Here is a 25,361-nt window from a genome sequence, read left to right on the forward strand (position 1 = left end):
AAATGTTACAATGATAATAAACAATGATCGTTTCAAATAAAATCTCATTAACATAAATAAGAATTTTGCATTTTTTTTTTTAAGCGTGGTTTAAGTTTAATTTCAAATTATTCATTTTTAATTAAAAAAAAGAGTTGCTGATCAGATAACATTTGGATCTAGAAAAAAATAATAAAATTATAAATAAATTATAAAAATAATATACAAAAAAATTATAAATAAATTATAAAAAATATAAATAAATGAATACAATTTAATAACTAAAGTGATAAATAAAAAAAACGTACAAATATGTATATATAAAATAATAATTTGGATTTAGATGATTAATATTAAAGTTGAGTGTTTTAAATACTGATTGTTCTGATCCAAAATGACCCAGAATGTGAAAACAGATTTTGAATTAATGAGTAATAGATTTTATATGATAAAGATTGATGGTTTTCATTTATAAATAATATAAATAAATGAATAATAAAAAACGATAAATAAATAAAAATAAAAATGAATAATTGTAAACAAAAATTGCAAATAATAAAAATGAAAAAAAAAAAAAAAAAAAAATTGGATTTAGTTGATTAATATTAAGTTGAATGTTTTATAAAATACTAATTCTTCTATTCCAAAATGACCCGGAATATGAAAACAGATTTTGAATGAATTATAAGGGGTAATAGATTTTATATGATAGAGATTGATGGCAGTTTGTTAGAAAACTACAATAAATAGATGACACCTTGCACAAACGGCTCATAGTGGCTTTATAAATCAGTTGCATTAGCCTAAATCACGCAAGTATCATTTCAGCCGCTCCGCTCTCGACTGAACATTATCAGTCATTAAAAACCCACATTAAATGGCCTAATAAACCCATGGCGCTCTCACCATTGGTGTGCGCCTCCAGCGAGCCCTGCATCCTCTTCTGCGCGATGTTGGGCCGGATGTAAAGGTCTTTGAGTTTGGGGTTGCTGCGGTTGAGGTTGATGACGAGCGAGTCCTGTTTAACGATGCCCTCCTTCTCCTTTTCCTCGGCCTCTCGGGTCTTGTAGCGCTTCTGCACCTCCTTGATGATACGGAAGGCGTTTTGGAGGTTGGTGGAGGGAACGGAGTGATCGCCGGGCGATTTGAGGTTCGATGCGCGGTACGTACTGAAACAAAAAAGGATGCTTTTAGCATGATCAACTACAGGTTCTGGTTCATTTAGGGTGAAATACAAGCTAATTAAGTACAGCAAATGCATCTGAATCAAAGGCCTTTCAGACCAAAACAAACATTTGCATGGTGCCAATGCAAAATTTCCAGGATCTAATCTCTTCTGTTGCATTGCAAATAAAATCACAGAAAGATTATGCCAAGAACAGCTTGTCCAAATTCTAGGAAGTCGTTTCTTTGAAAAATACAAAATACTTTTCTAATTTAATCTCAAACTCAATGATTTTAATAACCATTTCAGACATTGCATTGATAACTGCAAACATTTTTTGTAGTACAAGTTCTCTAAAATTTTATGTTTTAATATGCAAATGCATTAATTAAACATGCACTCATTTGCATACATTTCTAGTACAAAAATCTGTCCGTTTCAAAACTCTTGTTTAATTTTTTTGACATATTAGAGTCAAATGTTTTTACAGTTCTATGTCACTCCATAGAACAGGCAGAAAACTATATTTTTTACATTTTTTGGGTGGAATAAAAGGTTGTATAAAATCAAGCTAATTATATATGAACAAATCCCTCTGTAAAAACCTTCAGGATATAGACAGGAATACAAATGTAAAGTTTGGTGTGTGTAAGTGTGACTGAAGTGGAGATTTATGGCTCGGTGTAGGAGAAAAAACTCATTTTGAGAAAACAGGCTTTAAAAATATGCATTGCAATTGAAATCTATTAACACAAATAGATGCTAGAAATACAAGAAAACTTAAGTGTCTTTTGGGTGTTTTCTTCCCACTAGTCTGAGATTTTGGGCTTTTTTGGTTTTTTTCAAACTTGACAGATGCATGAAGAAGAAAAAAAATAAAAAATAAAAAAACACTTTCTGCCGGCAGTCTCTCCTTAAACCAGATTTTTCTATAATAACATATAATATAATAATTAGTGGTGGGCCGTTATCGGAGTTAACGTGAGACTCTTATCTGGCGATAAAAAAAAAATATCGCCGTTAATCTATTCTCAAAGTTGGGTTGGGAGCTGGGTCTAAACTACGCAAGATATCACGACTTTCACCTTGATATTTTAGCGCGGCTTGAGAAACCCGTTCTCAAAGACTTACTTTTAGTCATCATTTGGGTAGCACACATATTCTGAATGCCTGAATTCATTTTAAACAATTAATTCCAAGATTACAGTGAGATTAATCTAGATTAAAAAATTAATCTATGCCCACCACTATTAATAATAATATATATAATGAAATCTAAACATCCTGAATTCTTTTCAGTCTGGCTTAACACAGCTCTTTTAAGGGCAGTAAATGATCTTTTGTTAGACTCCGGTAACTGTAATATTCTTCTATTATTGGATGTGAGTTTTTCCTGTGGAAATTGGTGAATTTCCCATCTCTTGTGGGGTACCCCAGGGCTCTATTCTGGGTCCAATTTTATTCTCCTTGTATTTTCGTTTTGTATTTGTGACCCTGGACCACAAAACCAGTCACAAGTAGCACAGGTATGTTTAGAGAAATAGCAAAAAAAAAATAAAAAAATAAAAAATAAATAAATAAATAAATAATAGACTGTATGGGTCAATATTTTTTTATGCCAAAAATCATTTGGATATTAAGTAAAAATCATGTTCCATGAAGATATTTTGTAAGCTTCCAACCATAAATCTCAAAACTTAATTTTTCATTAGTAATATGCATTGCTAAGAACTTCATTTGGACAACTTTAAAGGCGATTGTCAATATTTCGATTTTTTTTGCACCCTCAGATTTCACATTTTCAAATAATTAAATTAAATTGTCCATGAGGCAGTTTTCATGTCAACTTTTTAATAGCAGTATTGTGCTTGTAAAATGTTTAGAAAAATTATTATTTTAAATATTAATGCATCAGCACTGATTAAAAATTAGATATACATTTTTCTACATATTTTTACACATTTTTTTCTGTTATTAAAACAATTTTTTTATTAACGTTTATTTCAGTTTGAGTTATTTTCATTGAAATAAATGAAAATTTCACTTGGCACGTAGCTGAAAAGAAATAATATTTATTTTGTTTCAGAACTATAATAACCATGTAAATATTACACATTTAATATTACACCTGCTGGGTAGCAAAAAATAGACTGTATGGGTCACAATTATAGATTTTTCTTTTATGCCAAAAATCATTAGGATATTAAGTTAAGATCATGTTTCACGAAGATATTTTGTACATTTTCTACTGTATACATTTCAAAACTTAATTTTTTATTAGTAATATGCACTGAAAACTGTCTTTAAATTGCACATGTCAGATTTTGTCTCAACTTCTTATTAACAGAATCGTTTCTACAATCTGTTGTTAAAATAATTAAAAATGAATGCTATTTAATTATCTATTAATTAAGATTATTTAATATTGAAAACATTTAATAAGTTAATAAAAATACAATTAAATGTACATAAGGTAGTCTTCACGTCAACGTTTTAATAACAGTATGTTTATAAAATGAGGTTAAAATATAAAAAAAATACTATAATTAAAATAAAAGAATACATCAGTATTTATTAAAAATAAGACTGCTCATTTTTTACATGTCTACATATTTGTACATTTTTGTTCCGTCTCTAAAACAACTTTTTTTTATTAACGTTTATTTCGGTTTTAGTTATTTCCGTTAAAACAAATGAAAATTTCACTTGGCAAGCAGCTAATATGAAAAAAAAAAAATTTGGTTTTAGAACTATAATAACCATATAAATATTACATTTTTGAAAGTACCTTCTTTAACCCTCTGGGCCTCTTCGGAAAAATTTTATGTTTTGAATTTTAAAAAATCGTAGCTTCATCAGAATGAGATGACACTTGGTGACTTTTGTTGCATTAGCTATGCGAGTACAAAAAAAAAAATCAGTGACATGATTCGGATATGTTAAAGGGTCAAAAAAAAAAAAAGAGTCACACTTGGCTCCTTCGCGGTCAAAAATGACCGACATAGGAAATGAATGGGAAATACGAAAAACTGTGATAATTCAGATAATCTTTTGGTAATTCAAGCTACAAATGAGCAACTGTGCTGAAAAGAAGTGTTCAGCAAACAAGGACTGACACTCTAAAATAACAAAAGTACAGAACTGACACACACACGCGCACACACACACACACACACAAAGAAATAAGCAGAAAAATGCAAAACCTGATATTTATCCAATCAAAAAAATATCTAAACCTTGCCAAAATTTATCTTTTAGAATGTCTGAATATATTTCTAAATGCAAAGCCTAATAAAATGAAGAAACAGTAAAAAGAAAAAAACAATAGGAATCCCAAAGCCCCTGTATATATGTATATAGGGAGATACAGGAGTTTACATGGCATTACACAAGTTTTTATTTTTTATGCCACTAGATGGTGCAATTTTCACTTTAAAAAAATGGATTTTAAATGCTTTTACTCTATTTTAATGTGAAATGTTGTATTTATTGAAAAATAATAAATACATAATTAAAAAATATAATATAAAATATAATTCTACTGGGAAAAAATTGCTCATTAAAACTGTATAAATATTGCATAGATTCACAAAAAAATGCTCAAAATTCTAAATAATAATTACAAAATATTATTGAACAAAAATGTATTTAATTGATTTTCCTGAAGAAAAAAAAAAGTACATTTTTATGGCTTCGGTCACTTTTGACCGCGAGGGAGCCAAGTGTGACCCCTTAATGAGGAGGCCCAGAGGGTTACGCACATTTATGATTTTATGCACAGATTTGTTTTTTCATTCCAGCAATTTATGCAATATCCTGAATATTTACATTAAAATATGCTTTAGAGTTATGTCTTAGTCTGGAGCGGCTATTGTTCACTGGAGGACAGATTTAGTAGTTTGTGTCAAATCATGAGAACTACATTGCTGCACTGAAGAGCATGCATCAAAGGCTTCATGAATGATTCACACAAACTCGTTCAGCTCTCGAAGACCAATGCTAGATTTGGACACCATGAAGTCTTACATTTCTTTGACAAATGTGGCCTCAGGGTTGGGGAAGATGTTTCCGTCGTGGCGTCCCAGCGAGCTGCCCGGCACGAAGAAGTTTATCCTGAGATACGTGTAATCTCCTTCCACAGACATACTGATGTTCTGCAAACACATGAGACACAGATGAAGCCATGCATCAGATATTGAACTGCGTTTAGCGCAAGAACAGAGTGTTCACCTTAATGGTGGCGATGTGAAACGGTGTGGCGATGCCGAACACGGGCATAATGACGGTCTCGTATTTCTTATCGATGAAGATCTTCATGTCTCTGATGTCCTTCTCACGGGGCATCTGGGAAACGTTCTTATACGACACGTTTGACTTCCTGGCTCTGAGATGGAAACATCAGAAGAGAAGGGTGTTTGCGTCGAAGTAACTCATCAAATTGAACTAAATGTGGCGTAAACACGCTCATCCTCGTACTTCTGTATCTGCTGTCCTCCTTTCTGCTCCGTCAGACGCCGCTTGGCCTCTTCGTTCACCTGATTGGCCAGTTCTTTCTGATGGGCCCGCCTCTTTTCCTCAGCCGTCATCTCATTCTGTCCAATCAGACGAGAGCAAATGAGAACACGCGTATGAAAGGGATGAGTTATGATGATTAATAAACAGGAAGGAGGGACATACTCTAGTTCTGTCTGCCAGCAGGGCGGCGCTGCGAGCTCCTTTTCCCAGCAGCTCCTCGGCGTTATCACCCTCTTCCTCATCGTCATCTTCATCGTCGTTCTAGAAACAGAAAAACAGCCAAGTTTTTTCCATATTTTGCAGACAGATCTAAAGACATATTTTAATTCAAAGTTGCAACAGTTGAAATATCGCATAAAGTATTAGCAAATAAAGCTCTGTTTACCATAGTACGCGTTCAAGAGAACAAAACGGTCACTTCCTGGGAAAGGAACTGAGGAAGACTGAGAATGTTTTTCTTTTTTTTTGCATGATACTAAAATAACACCACTGAATGAAAATCATTAAGTTTTAAAGTTTGAATTCTTTGTTATTTTAGTCATTAGGTTTAACAAATCTATGTTTTTTTTAATCAATTTTTTTCAAAGTTATATAATCATATCTATTATTTTATATATAATAAATGTGATATTTATAGTTTATTACAGCTTCCATTTTTGTTATTTCAGTTCAACTAAACTACATTTACTTTAGTGCCTAGCTGAAACGCATACTAAACATTTATATTTTCAGTGAACATCTACTTTAATAAAATAAGACTTATTAGATCTACATAATTTATAAATTTTTACTCGATTTTTTTTAAAAGGTCTATATAGTAGTTATTTAACGTTTATTTATTTTACTAAATTAGTTTAGCAGAAATGGAATAACTTTTGTATTTTTTTGCAATTTATTTCAGTTAAAGTTTATTTTATTACAACAACATTTTTAAGTGTATATAATATTTTGATATTTTTTTAATTTTGTTAATTCTGTTTTTAAACCCATCTACAAAAATGTTTCTTTAAATTATTGTTTTTCCGTTTTTAGTTCATTTTAAACTAAATGAAAATGTTATTTGCCATGCAGCAGAACAAGTTTTTTTTTTTTCAGTTAACATTACTAATAACATTTATTTGTTATGTTAACAATTATTAGTACTTGCTTTAACATATATTAATTATTAGTGGTTGTTTTTAATATACGTCTATACAATTTTCATATATGGTGACCCTGGACCACAAAACCAGTCATAAGGTAAAATTTTACAAAATTGAGATATATACATCACATGAAAGCTCAATAAATAAGCTTTTTATTGATGTAGGGTTTGTTAGGATAGGACAATATTTGGCCGAGATACATCTATTTGAAAATCTGAAATCTGAGGATGCAAAAAAATCAAAATACTGAGAAAATCACCTTTAAAGTTGTCCAAATTAAGTTCTTAATGCATATTACTAATCAAAAATTACATTTTGATATATTTACAGTAGGAATTTTACAAAAAATCTTCATGGAACATGATCTTTACTTAATTTCCTAATGGTTTTTGGCATAAAAGAAAAATCAATAATTTTGACTCACACTATGTATTTTTGGCTATTGCTACAAACATACCCCAGCGACTTAAGACTGGTTTTGTGCTCCAGGGTCACATTTTTTTTCTGTTCAGTTTTTAAACCAGTCTATATAATATTTATTAAAGTTTTTCTCATTTTAGTTAAATTAAACATTTTATTAGTCAGGCAGCTGAAATACAATAAATGTCATGTTTATGAGGTTTTAGAACTATAATAACAAAAGTATATATAAGGGGTCGCGTTAGCCGACAATTGTCCGTCATTGACAGAATTTGTGTTGCAATGATGGAAAAATCTGAAGGCCGTCCGTCACTTTGCCAGATTACACAGAGGGTGATCTAGTGTAATTATTAGCTGTAATTCCCAGCCCTGTCCAGTTGGTGGCGAGTGCGTTCCAGTGTGGCAACAGAGCATTTGCTCCAGAACTAAAATTAAACTGTTACTAATCGTTTGCCTTTTGCTATGCGTTTGATTACGCACAGGCGCAGTAGTACTAAGAAGCTACAACGATCTATCATGCCACATTAAAGAGCGCCAAAACGGTATTTATTGCTTGAATTTCCTAATGAAATTGAATTTGAAATTTGAGACTTTGCTTCATTGCGATTTATTGGATGGGAGGTGCACTATGTACTTGTTAGTCGTCGACTGAAAACAGCATAGACCAAAAGATCAACTGGGAATTACTGATCAATATTGCTCAGTAAAATGAGAAAATTAAAATTGATGTCATTGCGGGGTGTGGTGTTGAACATGAAAAGTTAAGCAGTCTCATCTGTTCTCTTCAACATGTTAAAAATTCAAACGTGAACAAAAATTAAATGTGTTATAATTAAAATATGAAAATTAAAATGACTTTTTTTGAATTTTTACGACCCTGTCCATCAAAATGACCTCTGAGATATATGTATACATCATATAAAAGTTCAATATTAAGCTTTCTATTGATGTCTGGTTTGTTAGGATAGAACAATATTTGGTCGAGATACATCTATTTGAAAATCTGGAAACTGAGGGTGCAAAAAATCAAAATACTGAGAAAATCACCTTTAAAGTTGTCCAAATTAAGTTCTTAATGCATATAACTAATCAAAAATTACATTTTGATATATTTACAGTAGGTGTTTTACAAAAAATCTTCATGGAACATGATTTTTACATAATTTCCTAATGATTTTTGGCATAAAAGAAAAATCAATCATTTTGACCCATACAATGTATTTTTGGCTATTGCTACAAATATACCCCAGCGACTTAAGACTGGTTTTGTGCTCCAGGGTCACATATACATACATATACATACATATATATATATATATATATATACATACACACATACATGTAAATACACACACACACACACATATACACATATATATATACATATATATATATATATATATATATATATATATATATATATATACACACACAATTTAAAAAAGGGATTCTGCTTTGATTGACAATGTTTTTTTTATGCACATCCTGCCATTTTCAACCAGCATTTTTGAGTGTAATATTCCATAATTTATATTAAAACAACAGAACGAATGAAACAGCTAACTATCACATTCAATTTAACAGATTTTGTGTTTAAATGTACATTTATATTGAGCGTGATTTTGGAGCAGAAAGTTCACACAAACTGAAACAAGCAAACTTAAGACGGACTAACGTTACCTTGAGGAAAATGCCAACGTTTTTGATCTTCTTCTTGACAGGTGTGAGGACGGTCGCTTGATCCTCCTGCGATCACAAACACAAGTACAGCATTGTTAAAGAGCGTTTCATAAAGAGAGCATCCAGCCCATGAAGTATTCACGAGTGTAACGCACCTCATTGATCTGTATGGTGTCTCCGACGAAGAGAGCGTATTTTTTCTGCTCGTCTTTCTTTGCCTCTGGGTTGATCATGTCAGCCAATCCCAGACTGATACTGAACACCATCCCTACAAACACACATATGCATCATCTACGTACACTATGTGATACAGTTCAGTTTTAAATATATGTGACAGAGGACCACAAAACCAGTCTTAAGTAGCACGGGGATATTTGGAGCAATAGCCAAAATTACATTATCATCTAAATCATTACGATATTAAATAAAGATCATGTTCCATAAAGATATTTTGTAATTTTTCCTACCGTAAATATATCTAAACTTAATTTTTGATTAGTAGTATGCATTGCTAAGTACTTCATTTAAACAACTTTAAAGATGATTTTCTCAATATTTAGATTTTTTTTTTGCACCCTCAGATTGCAGATTTTCAAATAGTTGTATCTCAGCCAAATATCTTAAGCCATGCATCAATGGAAAGAGTATTTATTCAGGTTTCAGACGATTGCACAAATCTCAATTTAAAAAAAAATTGACCTTTATGACTGGTTTTGTGGTCCAGGGTCACAGATGCATTGCATGTTTTAGATTGAGTTTATATTATATACATAAAACAACAATGTAATAAAAATATTTACAGACATTTCCCCCCCCAAAAAAACATGCAGCCCTACCGTACACGCATATACAAATGTGCATAATTCAGACTTTCCACACAATATTTTTTATCAAACAATATCATGAATCTTCATTTTAAGGTTTAGATATAAAGAAACAATATATTTGTTCATACAATAGACCCCAATTCATATTCCCACTCACCTCTCTTAAGTTTGAACTGATTTTTGCCGTTCAGTACGAGCGATCCTTCTCTGAACTCGATGCCCATAGCGAACCTGCAGCACACATGTGCATACGTATGTTACACCAGCTTATTTTACACACTTCCTTTCAATTATCCGGAGTACGAAGCATTTCAGACACAAACCCGAGGTTTTTCGTCAGTTTGCTGACCAGATCTGGTTTCTCTTTCTTGACGAACTCCAGGACGGTGTTATAGACTTCACACAGCTTCACTCCTGTACAACACACACAGAAAACACAGAAAACTCCTCAACATACAGGGCTCTACAGTGAGACCACTTCACCCGCATTTACGACTGCAAACTTCTGTGTGCGAGTATTAAGGAAAACAGTCCGACGCCGTGGTATACTGAACACACTCGTGCACTGAAGAGAGCACGACGAAAAGTGCAACGCAGCTGGAAGAAAACAAAACTCGAGGTTTTCCGTATATAGTCTGGCGTGAATGTAACATATCCTATAGAAAAGCATAAAAAACTGCTAGATCCGATTATTTTTCATCTTTCTTAGAAGAAAACAAACATAACCCTAGGTATTTATTCAATACAGAGGCTAAATTAATGAAGAATAAAGCACCAACAGGTGCTGAATTTTCCCAACAGCACAGCAGTAACGACTTTATGAACTACTTTACTACCAAGATAGATAGTATTAGAGATAAAATTGTAACTATGCAGCCATCCGCTACAGTATCACATCAGATATGCTATAAATCTCTTGAGGAAAAATTCCATGCATTTTCAACTATAGGAGAGGAAGAGCTGTACAAACTTATTAAATCATCTAAACCGACAACATGTATGTTAGACCCTATTCCATCTAAGCTACTAAAAGAGGTGCTTCCAGAAGTCATGGATCCTCTTCTGAATATTATTAATTCGTCACTATCGTTAGGATATGTCCCCAAAATCTTCAAAATAGCTGTTATTAAGCCTCTAATTAAAAAAACTCAACTTGATCCCAATGGATTAAACAATTACAGACCAATTTCGAATCTCCCTTTTCTGTCAAAGATACTAGAAAAGGTAGTGTCCTCACAATTATGCTCCTTCTTAGAGAAAAATGGTATCTGTGAGGATTTCCAGTCAGGTTTTAAACCATATCATAGTACTGAGACTGCTCTTATTAGAGTTACAAATGATCTGCTCGTCATCCGATCGTGGTTGCATCTCTCTATTAGTGCTACTGGATCTTAGTGCTGCGTTTGATACTATTGACCACAACATTCTTTTAAACAGACTTGAAAATTATGTTGGCATTAGTGGTAGTGCACTGGCATGGTTCGAATCGTACTTATCTGACCGTCATCAGTTTGTGGCAATAAATGACGAGGTATCATATCAATCACAAGTGCAGTATGGAGTACCTCAAGGCTCAGTGCTAGGGCCATTACTTTTAACACTTTATATGTTACCCTTGGGAGATATCATCAGGAAACATGGTGTTAGCTTTCATTGTTATGCTGATGATACGCAGCTCTATATTTCTTCACGGCCCGAGGAAACATGCCAATTTATAAAAACTAACATAAATTGGATGGCAAGAAATTTTTTGCTGCTAAATCCTGAAAAAACAGAGGTGTTAATTATTGGACCTAAAACCTCCACATGTAATAACCTAAAACACAGTCTAATACTCAATGACTGCTCTGTCAATTCGTCGTCATCAGTTAGGAACCTAGGCGTCCTATTCGATAGCAATCTCTCCTTTGAAAGCCACATTTCTAGCATTTGCAAAACCACATTTTCTCATCTAAAAAAATATATTGAAATTACGACCTATGCTCTCGATGTCAAATGCAGAAACGTTAATCCATGCGTTCATGACCTCAAGATTAGATTATTGTAATGCTTTATTGGGTGGTTGTTCTGCACGCTTAATAAACAAACTCCAGCTGGTCCAAAATGCAGCAGCTAGAGTTCTTACTAGAACCAGAAAGTATGACCATATTAGTCCGGTTCTGTCAGCACTGCATTGGCTCCCTATTAAACATCGTATAGATTTTAAAATCTTGCTAATTACTTATAAAGCCCTGAATGGTTTAGCTCCTCAGTACTTGAGCGAGGTCTTATCATATTATAGTCCCTCACGTCCGCTGCGTTCTCAAAATTCTGGCAATTGGATAATACCTAGAATATCAAAATCAACTGCGGGCGGCAGATCTTTTTCACATTTATTGCCCAAACTCTGGAACAATCTACCTAACACTGTTCGGGAGGCAGACACACTCTGTCAGTTTAAATCTAGATTAAAGACATCTCTTTAACCTGGCCTACACTTAATACATTTCCTATTCCAAATCCGTTAAAGGATTGTTAGGCTGCATTATTTAGGTCAACCGGAACCAGGGACACTTCCTATAACACCTGATGTACTCGTTGCATCAGAAGAAGAATGGCATCTACGCTAATATTAGTATCTTTCCCTCTTATTCCGAGGTCACCGTAACCACCGATCATGTATCCAGTTCAGACGGTCACTGCAGTCTCCCGGATCTAGTCCGTGCCCATCAGCACCCAGAGATATCCTCTACAGCCCTGAATGTCAGCAGAGACCACATCAAAGACAGATCATCAGTGAAGACCTCATCACCTAGACGGCCATCGACGCAAGACAGCGAAAACCAGATGAGTCCTCTCCAATCTGATTTTGTGGCAACTTGGAACTCTTGCATCTACATTAATATTAGTCTGTTTGTTTCTTATTCCCAGGTCACCATAGCCACCAGATCCAGTCCGTATCCAGATCAGATGGTCACTGCAGTCCCCCGGATCCAGTCCAAACCTAGAGCAGATGCTGGATCAACACCTACAGCCGAATGTCAGCGGATACCGTGTCAACTAGATGAGCCCCAGAGACAGATCCTCAAGAAATAACTCCTACCCTAAACGGCCACCAGCACAAGGCCATGGGAACCAGATGAGTCCTCCCCAATTTGACTTTGTTGAAATATGGAACTTATTATTATTGACATTTTACTTTATTATTTTAATACTGTAAGGTTGCTTTGACACAACTTGTATTGTAAAAAGCGCTGTACAAGTAATCTTGACTTGATTTAAACATTTAAGTGCAGCAGTGCGACTGACCCCATCAGTATATTTGTGTTTGCTCTGAGGCGCTTCAAAGGTTTCTATATGTTTTTGCAAAGTTGAGTAATGTATCACAGACATCTCTCACAAATCCTTTCATAAACAGTGTAGAGAGAGTGTAAATAAGAGATTAATTGAGCTTCAGTGATTATAATGAAACTTTGTGAGATTGCGATGAACTAAGATAACTTTAAGGGAGACATTGATTTAATACAACAGTAGGGGTGTAACGATATGCCTAGGTCACGATACGGTACGTATTAGGGGTCGACCGATTATCGGCGCCGATATTAAGCATTTTTACGATTATCGGAATCGGTTATTTTCAAAACCGATTTGCCGATAAAAATAATTTAATTTTGAAATGCGCTCTTTGGCTCCGACGCAGCCTGTCAGAGCTCAATATCACCTCGTAATGTGAAGGCCAATCTTTGATCCAATTTTTGTATGACATGCTCCTGAAATTTTGACTGTGCTCCTAAATTTTTTAAAAGAAAAGCGTAGAGCCCTGACACACATATCATAACCCCATTTTGTCCGTCTGCTCACCGTGCTTCATCTCTTTCAGAAGCTCCTCCTCCACCTGCAGCAGGAAGTTGTAATTGTCCTGCATTTCCTGTGGCGGGTCCACCATGAGCGTGCGCACCAGATTGGAGCAGTAGGACTTGTAGCGGATCCCCATGGCGCAGGTTATAGCGCCGAAGTGCATGTGGTTCTTATCGCTGCAAGAGAAAACGCAGATGTTTAGTTTCTGATTATCTACTTCCAATAGAATAAATAATCTCACGTGGTTCTGCTGATCCCACCTGACGACGCTGAACTTGAGGCTGTAGTTGCCGCCGCTCTGGATGATGGGAGGGTAGCACATCTCTACAGTCGACGGGTCCACGCCGCTCAGAAACTTACGCTCTTCGATGGCCTTCTCCACCGACTCAGCCAGACGACTGTGTTTGACTTTCTGATGAACAACCACACAGACAGGACTGATGTTAGCATATGGACCAGGGCTGCATTTCCCCAAATCATTGTAAGTCTAATGATAGAATCAGCATTCATTTAATTGACAAATGAAAATTTGTCAACATTTTTTCACAGACGAAAGCGAGACAATAACGAAACCAAAACTTATTTTCAGTGACAAAAGCTATGAAGAAAATCTATTGACATTTTCGTTGACGAATAAAAAGCTTACCAGAGTGATTATCATTACCTAAAACTATAAACAAATGTGACTTCAAATGAACTTCAGAAAGAAATAAACGTTAAACTTTTTATTTTAACTTGACATACTAAACGTAGATAAAAATTACTAAACTGAAGACAAAAAAAGAAATGTGACAAACACAACAAAATTAATAAATCTTAAACTAAAAATTACAATTAAAACGAAAATGCTTGAATAAACATTTTTACATTTATCACAAACGTAAGACCTCCATAAAAAGTAATAAATATTTGTGTGTTATACCATTTTAGATATTTGTAGATGATTTTATAAAAAAACTGATGCTTTTAATTATTAATGATGCATTAAATTGATCAAAAGTGAAAGTAAAACATTTACTTTGTTACTTTCTATTCATCAAACAATTTCGAAAAATGTATCAAAATGAAATGTATCTAAAATGAAATACTGGGCAACACTGATTAGGGATGCACCGATACCGTTACCGGTATCGGCCTCGATACCACATTTTCTAAAGTACTCGTTAAAAGTCCCCCGATACCACGGTCTGAGAAATGTCCATGTTTGAGCGGCGTGTAAGGGGTTAATCACAGGCGCCGAGTGCCCGCCCCCAGGCCCAGGTTTCACCACGGATATTTGGACAAGCAGTGTTAGCCCCGTGTCGCTAATTAGCCTAACCTCCCAGTGGACAGAAGAGAGTTTCACGCCGCAACGAGCCAGATTACATGCGAAACAATTCCGCGGCTCGCACACCAGCCAGGCTACAGCGCATGTGTTCTCCAGACATGGGGTATACCTAAAACATCAGCACATGTTGTGCTTCGTGACAATGCCAAAAACATGATTAAAGCCATGAATGACGCAGGGCTCCCAAGTCTGCCGTGTGTCGCGCACACGCTCCAACTGGCTGTTCATGAGGGCTTATTAGCACAGAGGAGCATAGCTGATGCTATAGCAGTGATGCGGAAAATAGTTGGGCATTTTAAACATTACGCCTTAGCCTACAGTCGTGGCCAAAAGTTTTGAGAATGACACAAATATTAGTTTTCTCAAAGTTTGCTGCTCAACTGCTTTTAGATCTTTGTTTCAGTTGTTTCTGTGATGCACTGGAATATAATTACAAGCACTTCATAGGTTTCAAAGGCTTTTATCGACAATTACATGACATTTATGCAAAGAGTCAGTATTTGCAGTGCTGGCCCTTCTTTTTCAGGACCTCTGCAATTGGACTGGGCATGCTCTCAATCAACTTCTGGGCCAAATCCTGACTGATAGCAACCCATTCTTTCATAATCACTTCTTGGAGTTTGTCAGAATTAGTGGGGTTTTGTTTGTCCACCCGCCTCTTGAGGATTGACCACAAGTTTTCAATGGGATTAAGATCTGGGTAGTTTCCAGGCCATGGACCCAAAATGTCCACGTTTTGGTCCCCGAGCCACTTAGTTATCACTTTTGTCTTATGGCACGGTGCTCCATCGTGCTGGAAAATGCATTGTTCTTCACCAAACTGTTGTTGGATTGTTGGAAGAAGTTGCTGTTGGAGGGTGTTTTGGTACCATTCTTTATTCATGGCTGTGTTTTTGGGCAAAATTGTGAGTGAGCCCACTCCCTTGGATGAGAAGCAACCCCACACATGAATGGTCTCAGGATGCTTTACTGTTGGCATGACACAGGACTGATGGTAGCGCTCACCTTTTCTTCTCCGGACAAACCTTTTTCCAGATGCCCCAAACAATCGGAAAGAGGCTTCATCGGAGAATATGACTTTGCCCCAGTCCTCAGCAGTCCATTCGCCATACTTTTTGCAGAAGATCAATCTGTCCCTGATGTTTTTTTGGAGAGAAGTGGCTTCTTTGCTGCCCTTCTTGACACCAGGCCATCTTCCAAAAGTCTTGGCCTCACTGTGTGTTCAGATGCGCTCACACCTGCCTGCTGCCATTCCTGAGCAAGCTCTGCACTGGTGGCACTCCGATCCCGCAGCTGTATCCTCTTTAGGAGACCATCCTGGCGCTTGCTGGACTTTCTTGGACGCCCTGAAGCCTTCTTAACAATGCAGTGGAAAGTTTTTTTGGGGGATTAAGTTAATTTTCATGGCAAAGAAGGACTATGCAATTCATCTGATCACTCTTCATAACATTCTGGAGTATATGCAAATTGCTATTATAAAAACTTAAGCAGCAACTTTTCCAATTTCCAGTATTTATGTAATTCTCAAAACCTTTGGCCACGACTGTACTCCCGCCTCGAGGACATTCAGGGACAGCTCAACCAGCCAATAAAGAGACTGCAGCAGGACGCGCTGGAACAACACGTATTACATGCTCCAGTCCCTCATTGAGCAAAAGCGAGTGCTGGGGGTGTATTTGTCCGAGAATGAACTCCCTGACTATCTCACCGCTCACCAATGGGCTCTTATGGAGAAAACTGTTGCCATCCTCGCCCCCTTTGAGGAACTAACTAAAAAAGTGAGCAGGTACGACGCACTAGCCTCTGATGTCATCCCAGCTGTGACTGTGCTAGTGAGACTTCTAAACAGAGAAAACAGACGAGGACCACGGCATCAAGTCAATGAAAGCAACCTTACTGGCAGCTGTCAAGAAGCGCGTCAGTGACGTCGAGACCAACCCACTGTACTTCATCTCCGCCATACTTGACCCAAGGTAAAGTCTGTGTGCTATAGGTATTCAATGATAAACTACAGTACTAAATGCAAGATTAATTTCCATCTGAAATATATTATAATTTTGTAACTAAAATACACAAATACAAATGTACGCAATATATATATATATAAATATATAATATGAAATATATTTCCCTTATTACTACCAGAAAGCCAAATGGCTGGCATTTGTGACAGTGGTTTAGGGGAAACTAAAATCAGTCCTATTTTTCCACATATTAATACATTCATGAATTTTGTTCAGGTATAAAGATCGCTTCTTCTCCTCCATCAATGCTCCGGAGGCCAAGCTGCACCTGAAGCAGGAGCTGCAGATGATGTCCAGAGCTGAGGCAGAGGGGAGTCGGGCAGAAGCTGCTAAACTGTTCCTCAAGGCCCAGGCCAGCACTAGCAGCAGTCTGGACACTGTATTTGAAGAAATCACTGAGGAGCAGCCGCTGGCAGCAGGTGCTGCCATTGAGCTCGACACATACCTCGGAGAGGCCTCAAGCCCTTGTGAAGACAGTCCTCTGAAGTACCGGGGTGTCAACAAAATCAGGTTCCCCACTTTGGCTAAAATGGCCCATAAATACCTCTCAGCCCCATGTAGCAGTGTGGAAAGTGAAATGCTTTTTAGCTCAGTGTCACACATTATAGATGAAAACAGAAACAGGCTGACTGCTGATAATGCAGAAAAGCAACTTTTCTTAAAAAAAAAACCTGCCACTCACTTTTTCTAAATAGGCTCCATTAAGTGAGTCGTCTTAGACTTGATGTTAATACCTACCTCAGTTGCACTGACCGCCACAGTTCTATGTTGGTGGATGTTGTTAGTTTATTCAAATATTGTGCACTAAATAGCAAAGATGTTTATTAATGCCCCTTGAGTTGCACTGTCACCGTTTACATTTTTTTTTTAATATAATTATTTATTCTGTAATATGTTGCATACAACATGCTTTTCATTTTAAATGTTCTTAATCCCAAACTAGTCCCTTGTTTTTTTTAGTTAAATTATATGACTAAAGCTGTTACCTGTAAATTTAAATCATGTTTTTATTAAGTATTCGGTATCGGCGAGTACTGAAATGCAAGTATCGGTGCATCCCTAACACTGATAATCAGAAATGTTTCTTGAGCAGCAAATCAGCATTTTAGAATGATTTCTGAAGGATCATGTGCCACTGAAGACTGGACTAATGATGCTGAAAATTCAGCTTTGCATCACAGGAATAAATTACACTTTATCAGATATTTACTTGGAACAGGGTTGTTTTGAAAAGTAATAATATTTTGCAATTTTTACTGTATTTTAATCAAATAAATGCAGCCTTGGTGAGCAGAATAACATTTTTTTTAATGATTCTAAAAATCAAAAACCTACTTTTCTTCAGACATTTATGACTTTACGAGTGTTAAATGAAGGATAAAGTGAGCCACGTGTGAACGAACCTCATCGGCGTCCACGATCTCCATCACTCGCTCCTTGAAGAACTTAGTAAAGACGTCGCTGGTGATAGCAGCCGCCTTCTTCATGAGCGCCAGCTCTCCGTCCTCCTTCACCGCCATCGTATACGCCACCACCGTGCTGATGTCCACCTGACAAACCATCAGAAACACATGCGTTCAGCTTATTTTACTCCACGTTAGGGGTGTGCAATAGGACGATTTTTGATCGCAGATGATTCAAATGTCCACGATCTGCTTTTGAATAAATATCTTAGTATTGCCTCTGTCTTTACATACTGTAAAACATGACTTACATTCACTCACGGGACACTGCACTTATTCACAATCACAAAAGTACATTACTTCCATGCATTTTAAGCCTAAATAACATCATTTAATGCTAAAAGTCTATCAAACTGCACCTGATTACTGGACTAAGTTACCTTTTGCCCTTGATTTGCACAAGAATTACATATAAACAGTTGTTGGTTATGTCTAAAGTGAAAGTAAACAGTTGAGAGAAAAAAGGATGTGCGCCTGTAAACATTAGATGCATGCTGCTCTTAAAGCGACAGAACTAATTGTTATTAAAGGGACAGTTCACCCAAAAATTTACTCATTCACATGTCTTAAAACTCTATCATTTTTGGGGGGGTGATGAACACTGGGGACCAGCAACTGTTTGGTTACCCACATTCTTCAAAATAAGTTTTATGTTCATGTAAAAAAAAAAAACTTGAAAGCGAGTAAAATTTGAAGGTAGGCTAATATAATAAAACAAAGAAAAATCACTTTAATACAACTTTAATACAGTTGCTTTAAAAAGACTCAATGTATAATTTATGTATATACTGTGTATAGTGTTTTATTTTTATATTTGTTAATTCAATTTCTCGAATGCAGTTGATAAACACACCTACTCATGTCCTTCACGAACATAGGTACTTTATCTCTGGCTATATTTCATTATTTATGTTTTTTTTTCATATATGTTCTTGTTAATTCTTGAAGCGCTCTGATATTCTACTTTTAAAGGTGCTATAGAAAAGAACGTAAACAAAATAGTGTGTATTTTACATCATTTTATATTAATATATAAAAACATAACTTTTATGATACTATAGTTATATCATTACAAAATAATTTAGTAATATTTAAATATATAAAATAATTTAATTACTATTATTAAAATATTTAACATATATTTGTAATAAAACATTATAAAATAAAATATCGATATTGATTAGAAAATATTGATTAGTAAAAATAAATAAAACTCTTGGTATAATAATTAAAATACAAATATTATATAAAATCATAACACATAATATAAAATGTTATCTTATATTTTATAATCATAATAATTGCTAGCTTTTGGTATATGCAAAAAAAATTATATAATTGAATAAGATAACACTTTATATTATGTGTTATGATTTTATATAATATTTGTATTATAATTATTATTCAAAGAGTTTTATTTTTCTTGCTAATCAATATTTTCTAATCAATATCGATACTTTTATTTTACAATTGTATTTTTTTATATATTAATATACAGTTATATAATTTTTTGACATATACCAAAAGCTAGCAATTATTATATGGTTATAAAATATATTAATATAAAAATCGTTATTACTCAAATCGCAAAAAAATAATATTTAAACAAAGTAATGTAAAAATAATATCATTAGAGTACATTAAATAATTATTTGTTATAATATAAAATTTAAAATATCTAAAAATATCAGTAATAATAATAAACTTTTATAATTGTATTCATATAATAATAAATACAATTATTATACAAAACAACAACGATTTAATAATGATAAAATAAATAAAAAACACACCTACTGTACCTGAAAATTGAAAAGAACTACGTTTTATCTTCATTCTTATTTTTTAACAACAAAGATAAAATAATGACAGATTTTTTATCTTCGCCACTTTGGCCTAAACATCTGCCACTCTTTTTATTTTATAATGTGTTAGCTTGTAAGGCTCTGGCTTTAAAATAGGGATATTAGTTTGGCTGTACTGCTCAGACAACTTGCAAAATAGTAAAACCAACATGACAAAAAATTGTGATATTTCTGAAAAAAAAAGTGTGATATGAAACTTATATCGATTTGCATGTAAAACAGGGTCAAACAGACCTTCTCCAGGCCTTCAGCCGTGATCATGTCGCTCCAGCTCTTCATGTACTCTCCTGGGAATTTGTCCTTCATGAACACGCCGACCCTCTTGCCTTCTTTACTTCCGCGGATGGCTTCGATCATCTTCTCGAAGTTCACCTTGTTGCTCTCGCTCTGTCACACGATCAGATTTGAAACCCGTTAGAGCTTTCAGAAAGTGCTTCAGTTGGATTACGTACAAGTATATAACCAGTAATACCTTTTCTCGGACGAGCAGCGAGATCGGAGGAATCCCGTTGGCGTTCTCGTTGCCTTTTGTGACGGCGACCTGCTTCAGGAACTCAACTTTCTTCTTACTGGCCAGAAAAATGATCTTGGTCTCACAAAACACCATTATAGTGTCTGTGAGCTCGTAACCAAACAGCCATGTCTGCGGCCAGAAGAAATAAGAAATTAACATGCAATGATCAGTTTGATAGTATTATATGTTGATAAATGTGACCCTGGAACACAAAAACACTTGTAGCAATAGCCAAAAATACATTGCATGGGTCAAAATAACCAACTTTTCTTTTATGCCAAAAATCATTAGGATATTAACTAAAGATCGTGCTCCATGAAGATATTTTGTACATTTGCTACTGTAAATATATTAAAACTAGGGCTGTCAAGTGATTAATCGTGATGAATCCCATCCAAAATAAAAGTTTGTGTTTATATAATAAAAGTCTATATATATTTATATTTAATCCAATATACATACAAACTCTTTATAGTTACATATAACATTTTGCATCAAGTATATATACATGCAAGTGTATTTTTATATACATAATATATGTGTGAGTACTGTGTAAATTATGTAAAAACAAACTTTTATTTTGGATGTGATTAATCATGATTAATCATTTGACAGCCCTAATTAAAACTAAATTTATGATGGACAAATTTAAAGGCGACTTTCGCAATATTTAGATTTTCTTGCACCCTCAAGATTGCAGATTTTCAAATAGTTGTATCTCTGCCAAATATTGTCTTATCCCAACAAACCATGCATCGATGGAAAGCTTATTTATTCATTTTATGACCGGTTTTGTGGTCCACAAGTAGTGTTTAACTGCACCTGAAGTGCTGTGGATTTAGCGTAGACGATCTCCTCATCGACTCCAACAGAAACCACGATGGCGTCCACCTTTCCGAACTCATCTTCACCTTTCTGCCACGAAAAAACAGGGTTATGGTGCAAAATATCATAAAGAGATATAAGAAACTGATTATATCTTGACATTTAAACACTTTTTTATAGCAGGTTTTTAAAGTAATAAAACGTTACATTTTATAACAATACAATGATTGTTAGCTTTTGGAATATAAAAAAAAAATATAATAATAAAAAATAATAATTCCAGACATAATTATATAATAATTACCAATTTTTCTAGGGTAGCTATTACTTGCTTATTTTATAATCTTATTTTTTCTACTTGATGAAATGTTCATAGGTACTTTTATCGTTGCATTTCAATTTTATTAATGCTTTGTTTGTAGATGTTCTTTTTTAATTCTTGTGAAGCGCTCTGATATTCTACTTTTAAAGGCACTATAAAAATTGTGTGTATTATAATATATAAAATAAATTGCAATATTTTTAGCATTTTATATTAATATGTAAAATCATTATAATTACTTTTACAAATTGCAAAACAATGTAACATTTAAATACATAAAATAATTTAATAATGATTATACATAAATTATTAAATATATATTTGTAATATAACATTAAACAATCTAAAAAAACTGATAACAGTAAGAAACAACACTTATAATAATTAAAAATTATTATACAAAATCATAACATAAAAAAATAATAAAACGTTGTATTTTATAACCATATAGTAATTGTTAACTTTTGGTATGTTCGAAATTAACTCTGTACAGCGTAGTTTCAGACATAATCATATAATAATTAAATCGTCCGCTAAAACGCATCTTTTTAGGGTTGCTTTTACCTGATTATTTTATAATCTTATTTTTGCTACTTGATCATTTTTATAGGTACTTTATCTCTGTCTGTATTTCAATTTTATTAATGCTTTGGTTTTATGTTTTTTTTTTTATTCCTGTGAAGCGCTCTGATATTCAATTTTTAAAGGTGCTATAGAAAAGAAAGTTTATTATTATAATATACAAAAACAACAGTATGTATTTTATATAATTGTATATTAATATATAAAACCATTATAAATTACTTTTATACTATAGTTATATCATTACAAAATAATGTAGACATTTTTAAATATATAATTAGATTTTAATATATATTTTTAAAATATTAAATATAAATTTGTAACATAACATTATGAAATAAAATATTGATAAATACTGATAATGGTAAAGAAATTTATATAATAATTATTATTACAATTATATAAAATCTTAACAAACATAATACAAAATTTTTTATTTTATAACCTTCAATAATTGTTAGCTTTTGGTATACATTATCATTTCATACATAATTATATAATTAAATCTTCAGTTAAAACTTTATTTTTTCAGGGTAGCTTTCACCTGATTATTTTATAATCTTATTTTTGCTACTTGATCATTTTCATAGGTACTTTATCTCTATCCGTATTTTAATTTTATTAATGCTTTGTTTTTAATTCTTCTGAAGCGCTCTGATTTTCTACTTTTAAAGGTTCTATAGAAAAAAAAGTGTATTATTATAATATACAAAAAAACAATATAGTGTGTATGTTTTATTAATATATAAAATCATTATAAATTACTTTTGTGCTATAGTTATATCATTACAAATTAACGTAGTAATATTTAAATATATAAAATAATTTGCTGATAACATATTAAAATATAAAATATATATTTGTAACATAAGATTACAAAATAAAATATCAAAAAATATCAATAGTAAGAATTTTATTGGACAATTATACTCAAATCGTAAAAAATATTTTCTAATATTTAAAAATATATAAAACTATTAAGTACGTCAAATAATTATTTGTTATAAGATTAAATATAACCTTAAATATCAATAGTAAGAATTTTTTTACAATTATATATTACACACAACATTTTATATAAGTGTTTATTACTATCTCAAACCGTTATCATTACCTAAACAAATGCAAAAAAAACATTTACTAACATTTAAACAAAATATTAAAGTACGTTAAATAATTGTTTGTTATAAGATTAAATATGACCTTAAAAATATTTTAAAATATCTGTAATAACAATAAGAACAACACAAAACTTATAACTGTACTCTTAATATTATAATTAAAAGTATTATATAAAATAAAACAGATTACGGAAAAACAGAATCACGTTATATAATAGAGAAAAATAATTATCTACAAAAAGTTCTACATCTACTCAAAGTATTATGGCACTACTTTTGACAACAAAACCGTGCTGACAGAAAAGAAAAACGCCTCAGATTGAACAAAATAACTACTATTAATAATAGAAGTAACAATTTTCTTTCCCACCTGCAGCATGTCTCAATAAGAGCTAGCTCACAGCTAAAGCTACATCACACAGAACTTTAGCATCCTAATAAAGAGTTCACTTGAAAAATGTTTACGAACACGCGAACAAAAAACTAATTATCCAATATATTTTAATATCTCCGTTATCGACATGAATTGTAACCGAGCGGAAATGGCGTGAAAACATTACATGCTAACAGGCTAGCTCATTAGCCGATGCGCTAACCGCGCAAAAATGACAGAAAATCAAAGCTAACTTTATCGATTCCGTTACAAACCGAAATAAATCGCCGTGCGAACCGACAGAGACAAGCGCGGTGGCCTGTGTGTGTTTATACGACAGTTATATGGAAATGAGGCCTGAGAATGTGAGTGAGAGAGAGTGAGAGGACCTCCAGCATCACACACACGCGCACAAACACATCAGACATCAACATTTCAGTCAGAATATAATCTGCAAAATCATTTACTGCCGTTTATGAGCGACTGTGAGCTTTCCGTACCTTCCAGTTGCCGTAGAGTCGCTTGATGCGGCGGTAAAACGCTTCTTTATCCAGATTCACCGCCATAATATCACATCAACACACGCACGCGCGCGCGCACACACTCAAACACTGAAGTACAGCAGCGGAGAGCGGACAAACACTCGCTTTCTCTCTCCTCAGAGATTTTTCAGTGGTTCTGCTCTACACTGGACGACAAAATAATACACAAATATGAAAATAAACACAGTGCCAAAATGTCTATTTAAAAAAAGACGACTATTCTTCGATAAAATGTAACGTTATTCGTTGTGTTTTAAGTGCTCTTGAGTCTCTTTTGGCCTGTGGATGCGGTGATGATGTGAATATATCATGTTAAAACACGCATGTGTGCGACTAAGCGTTAGCTCCGCCCCCTTTCTGCTCTTTAAGCATATATTTAACATTTATTTATTTATTTTTAATTTAGAAACCAGGTGCATTTTTGTTTGACAAAATATTAGAAATATTTACTTAATTAAAATTAATTGTATTAATTTATTTGTCAGAGGTAATTATTTATTTATTTATGTATGCTGCCATTTTGAGTCTTTACAATTGTTAAGTGTTATTATTATTATTTTAAACGAGACACTTGTTTGTTTCACGAAAAGACGGTATGTTTTTAAAAAAACGATGCGCTCGTTTATTAACTATTAATTCGCTTTTGAAGCTTACAACGGGGTTTATTACGGGTTTTGTTTTCCTGCGTTTCCCTCCCTCACAGAAACTCCCGCCCTAACGGGTACGTCATCCAGTTTGGGCCAATGAAATCCAGACCTGGTGGTCACGTGCTCGCGCAAACCCCGCCTTTGATTCTACGCCACCGCGTTCCGGCTGTCCGCGCGCACGGATTTTT

General features: G+C 33.8%; 1 protein-coding gene across 1 annotated transcript in view; it reads right to left on the reverse strand.

Annotated features, from left to right (window-relative positions):
* The window catches only part of LOC141332307 (FACT complex subunit SPT16-like), a 32,950-nt gene extending 8,303 nt beyond the window's left edge, over nt 1–24,647 (reverse strand). Inside the window, exons 1-16 of the mRNA XM_073837442.1 lie at nt 24,485–24,647; nt 21,584–21,676; nt 20,720–20,890; nt 20,482–20,634; nt 18,323–18,469; nt 13,829–13,980; nt 13,572–13,744; nt 10,055–10,145; nt 9,889–9,962; nt 9,060–9,172; nt 8,905–8,970; nt 5,822–5,920; nt 5,621–5,736; nt 5,375–5,528; nt 5,171–5,298; nt 886–1,148 (exon numbers count right to left, since the gene is read on the reverse strand). Of these exons, the coding sequence (XP_073693543.1) occupies nt 886–1,148; nt 5,171–5,298; nt 5,375–5,528; nt 5,621–5,736; nt 5,822–5,920; nt 8,905–8,970; nt 9,060–9,172; nt 9,889–9,962; nt 10,055–10,145; nt 13,572–13,744; nt 13,829–13,980; nt 18,323–18,469; nt 20,482–20,634; nt 20,720–20,890; nt 21,584–21,676; nt 24,485–24,550 (2,059 nt within the window). The 5' untranslated portion in view covers nt 24,551–24,647. The remainder of the gene's footprint in view (nt 1–885; nt 1,149–5,170; nt 5,299–5,374; nt 5,529–5,620; nt 5,737–5,821; nt 5,921–8,904; nt 8,971–9,059; nt 9,173–9,888; nt 9,963–10,054; nt 10,146–13,571; nt 13,745–13,828; nt 13,981–18,322; nt 18,470–20,481; nt 20,635–20,719; nt 20,891–21,583; nt 21,677–24,484) is intronic.
* Between the last annotated feature and the right edge of the window lie 714 nt (nt 24,648–25,361).

Source organism: Garra rufa, chromosome 3 (genome assembly GCF_049309525.1).
Source record: "Garra rufa chromosome 3, GarRuf1.0, whole genome shotgun sequence".
NCBI classification, from domain to species: Eukaryota; Metazoa; Chordata; class Actinopteri; order Cypriniformes; family Cyprinidae; genus Garra; species Garra rufa.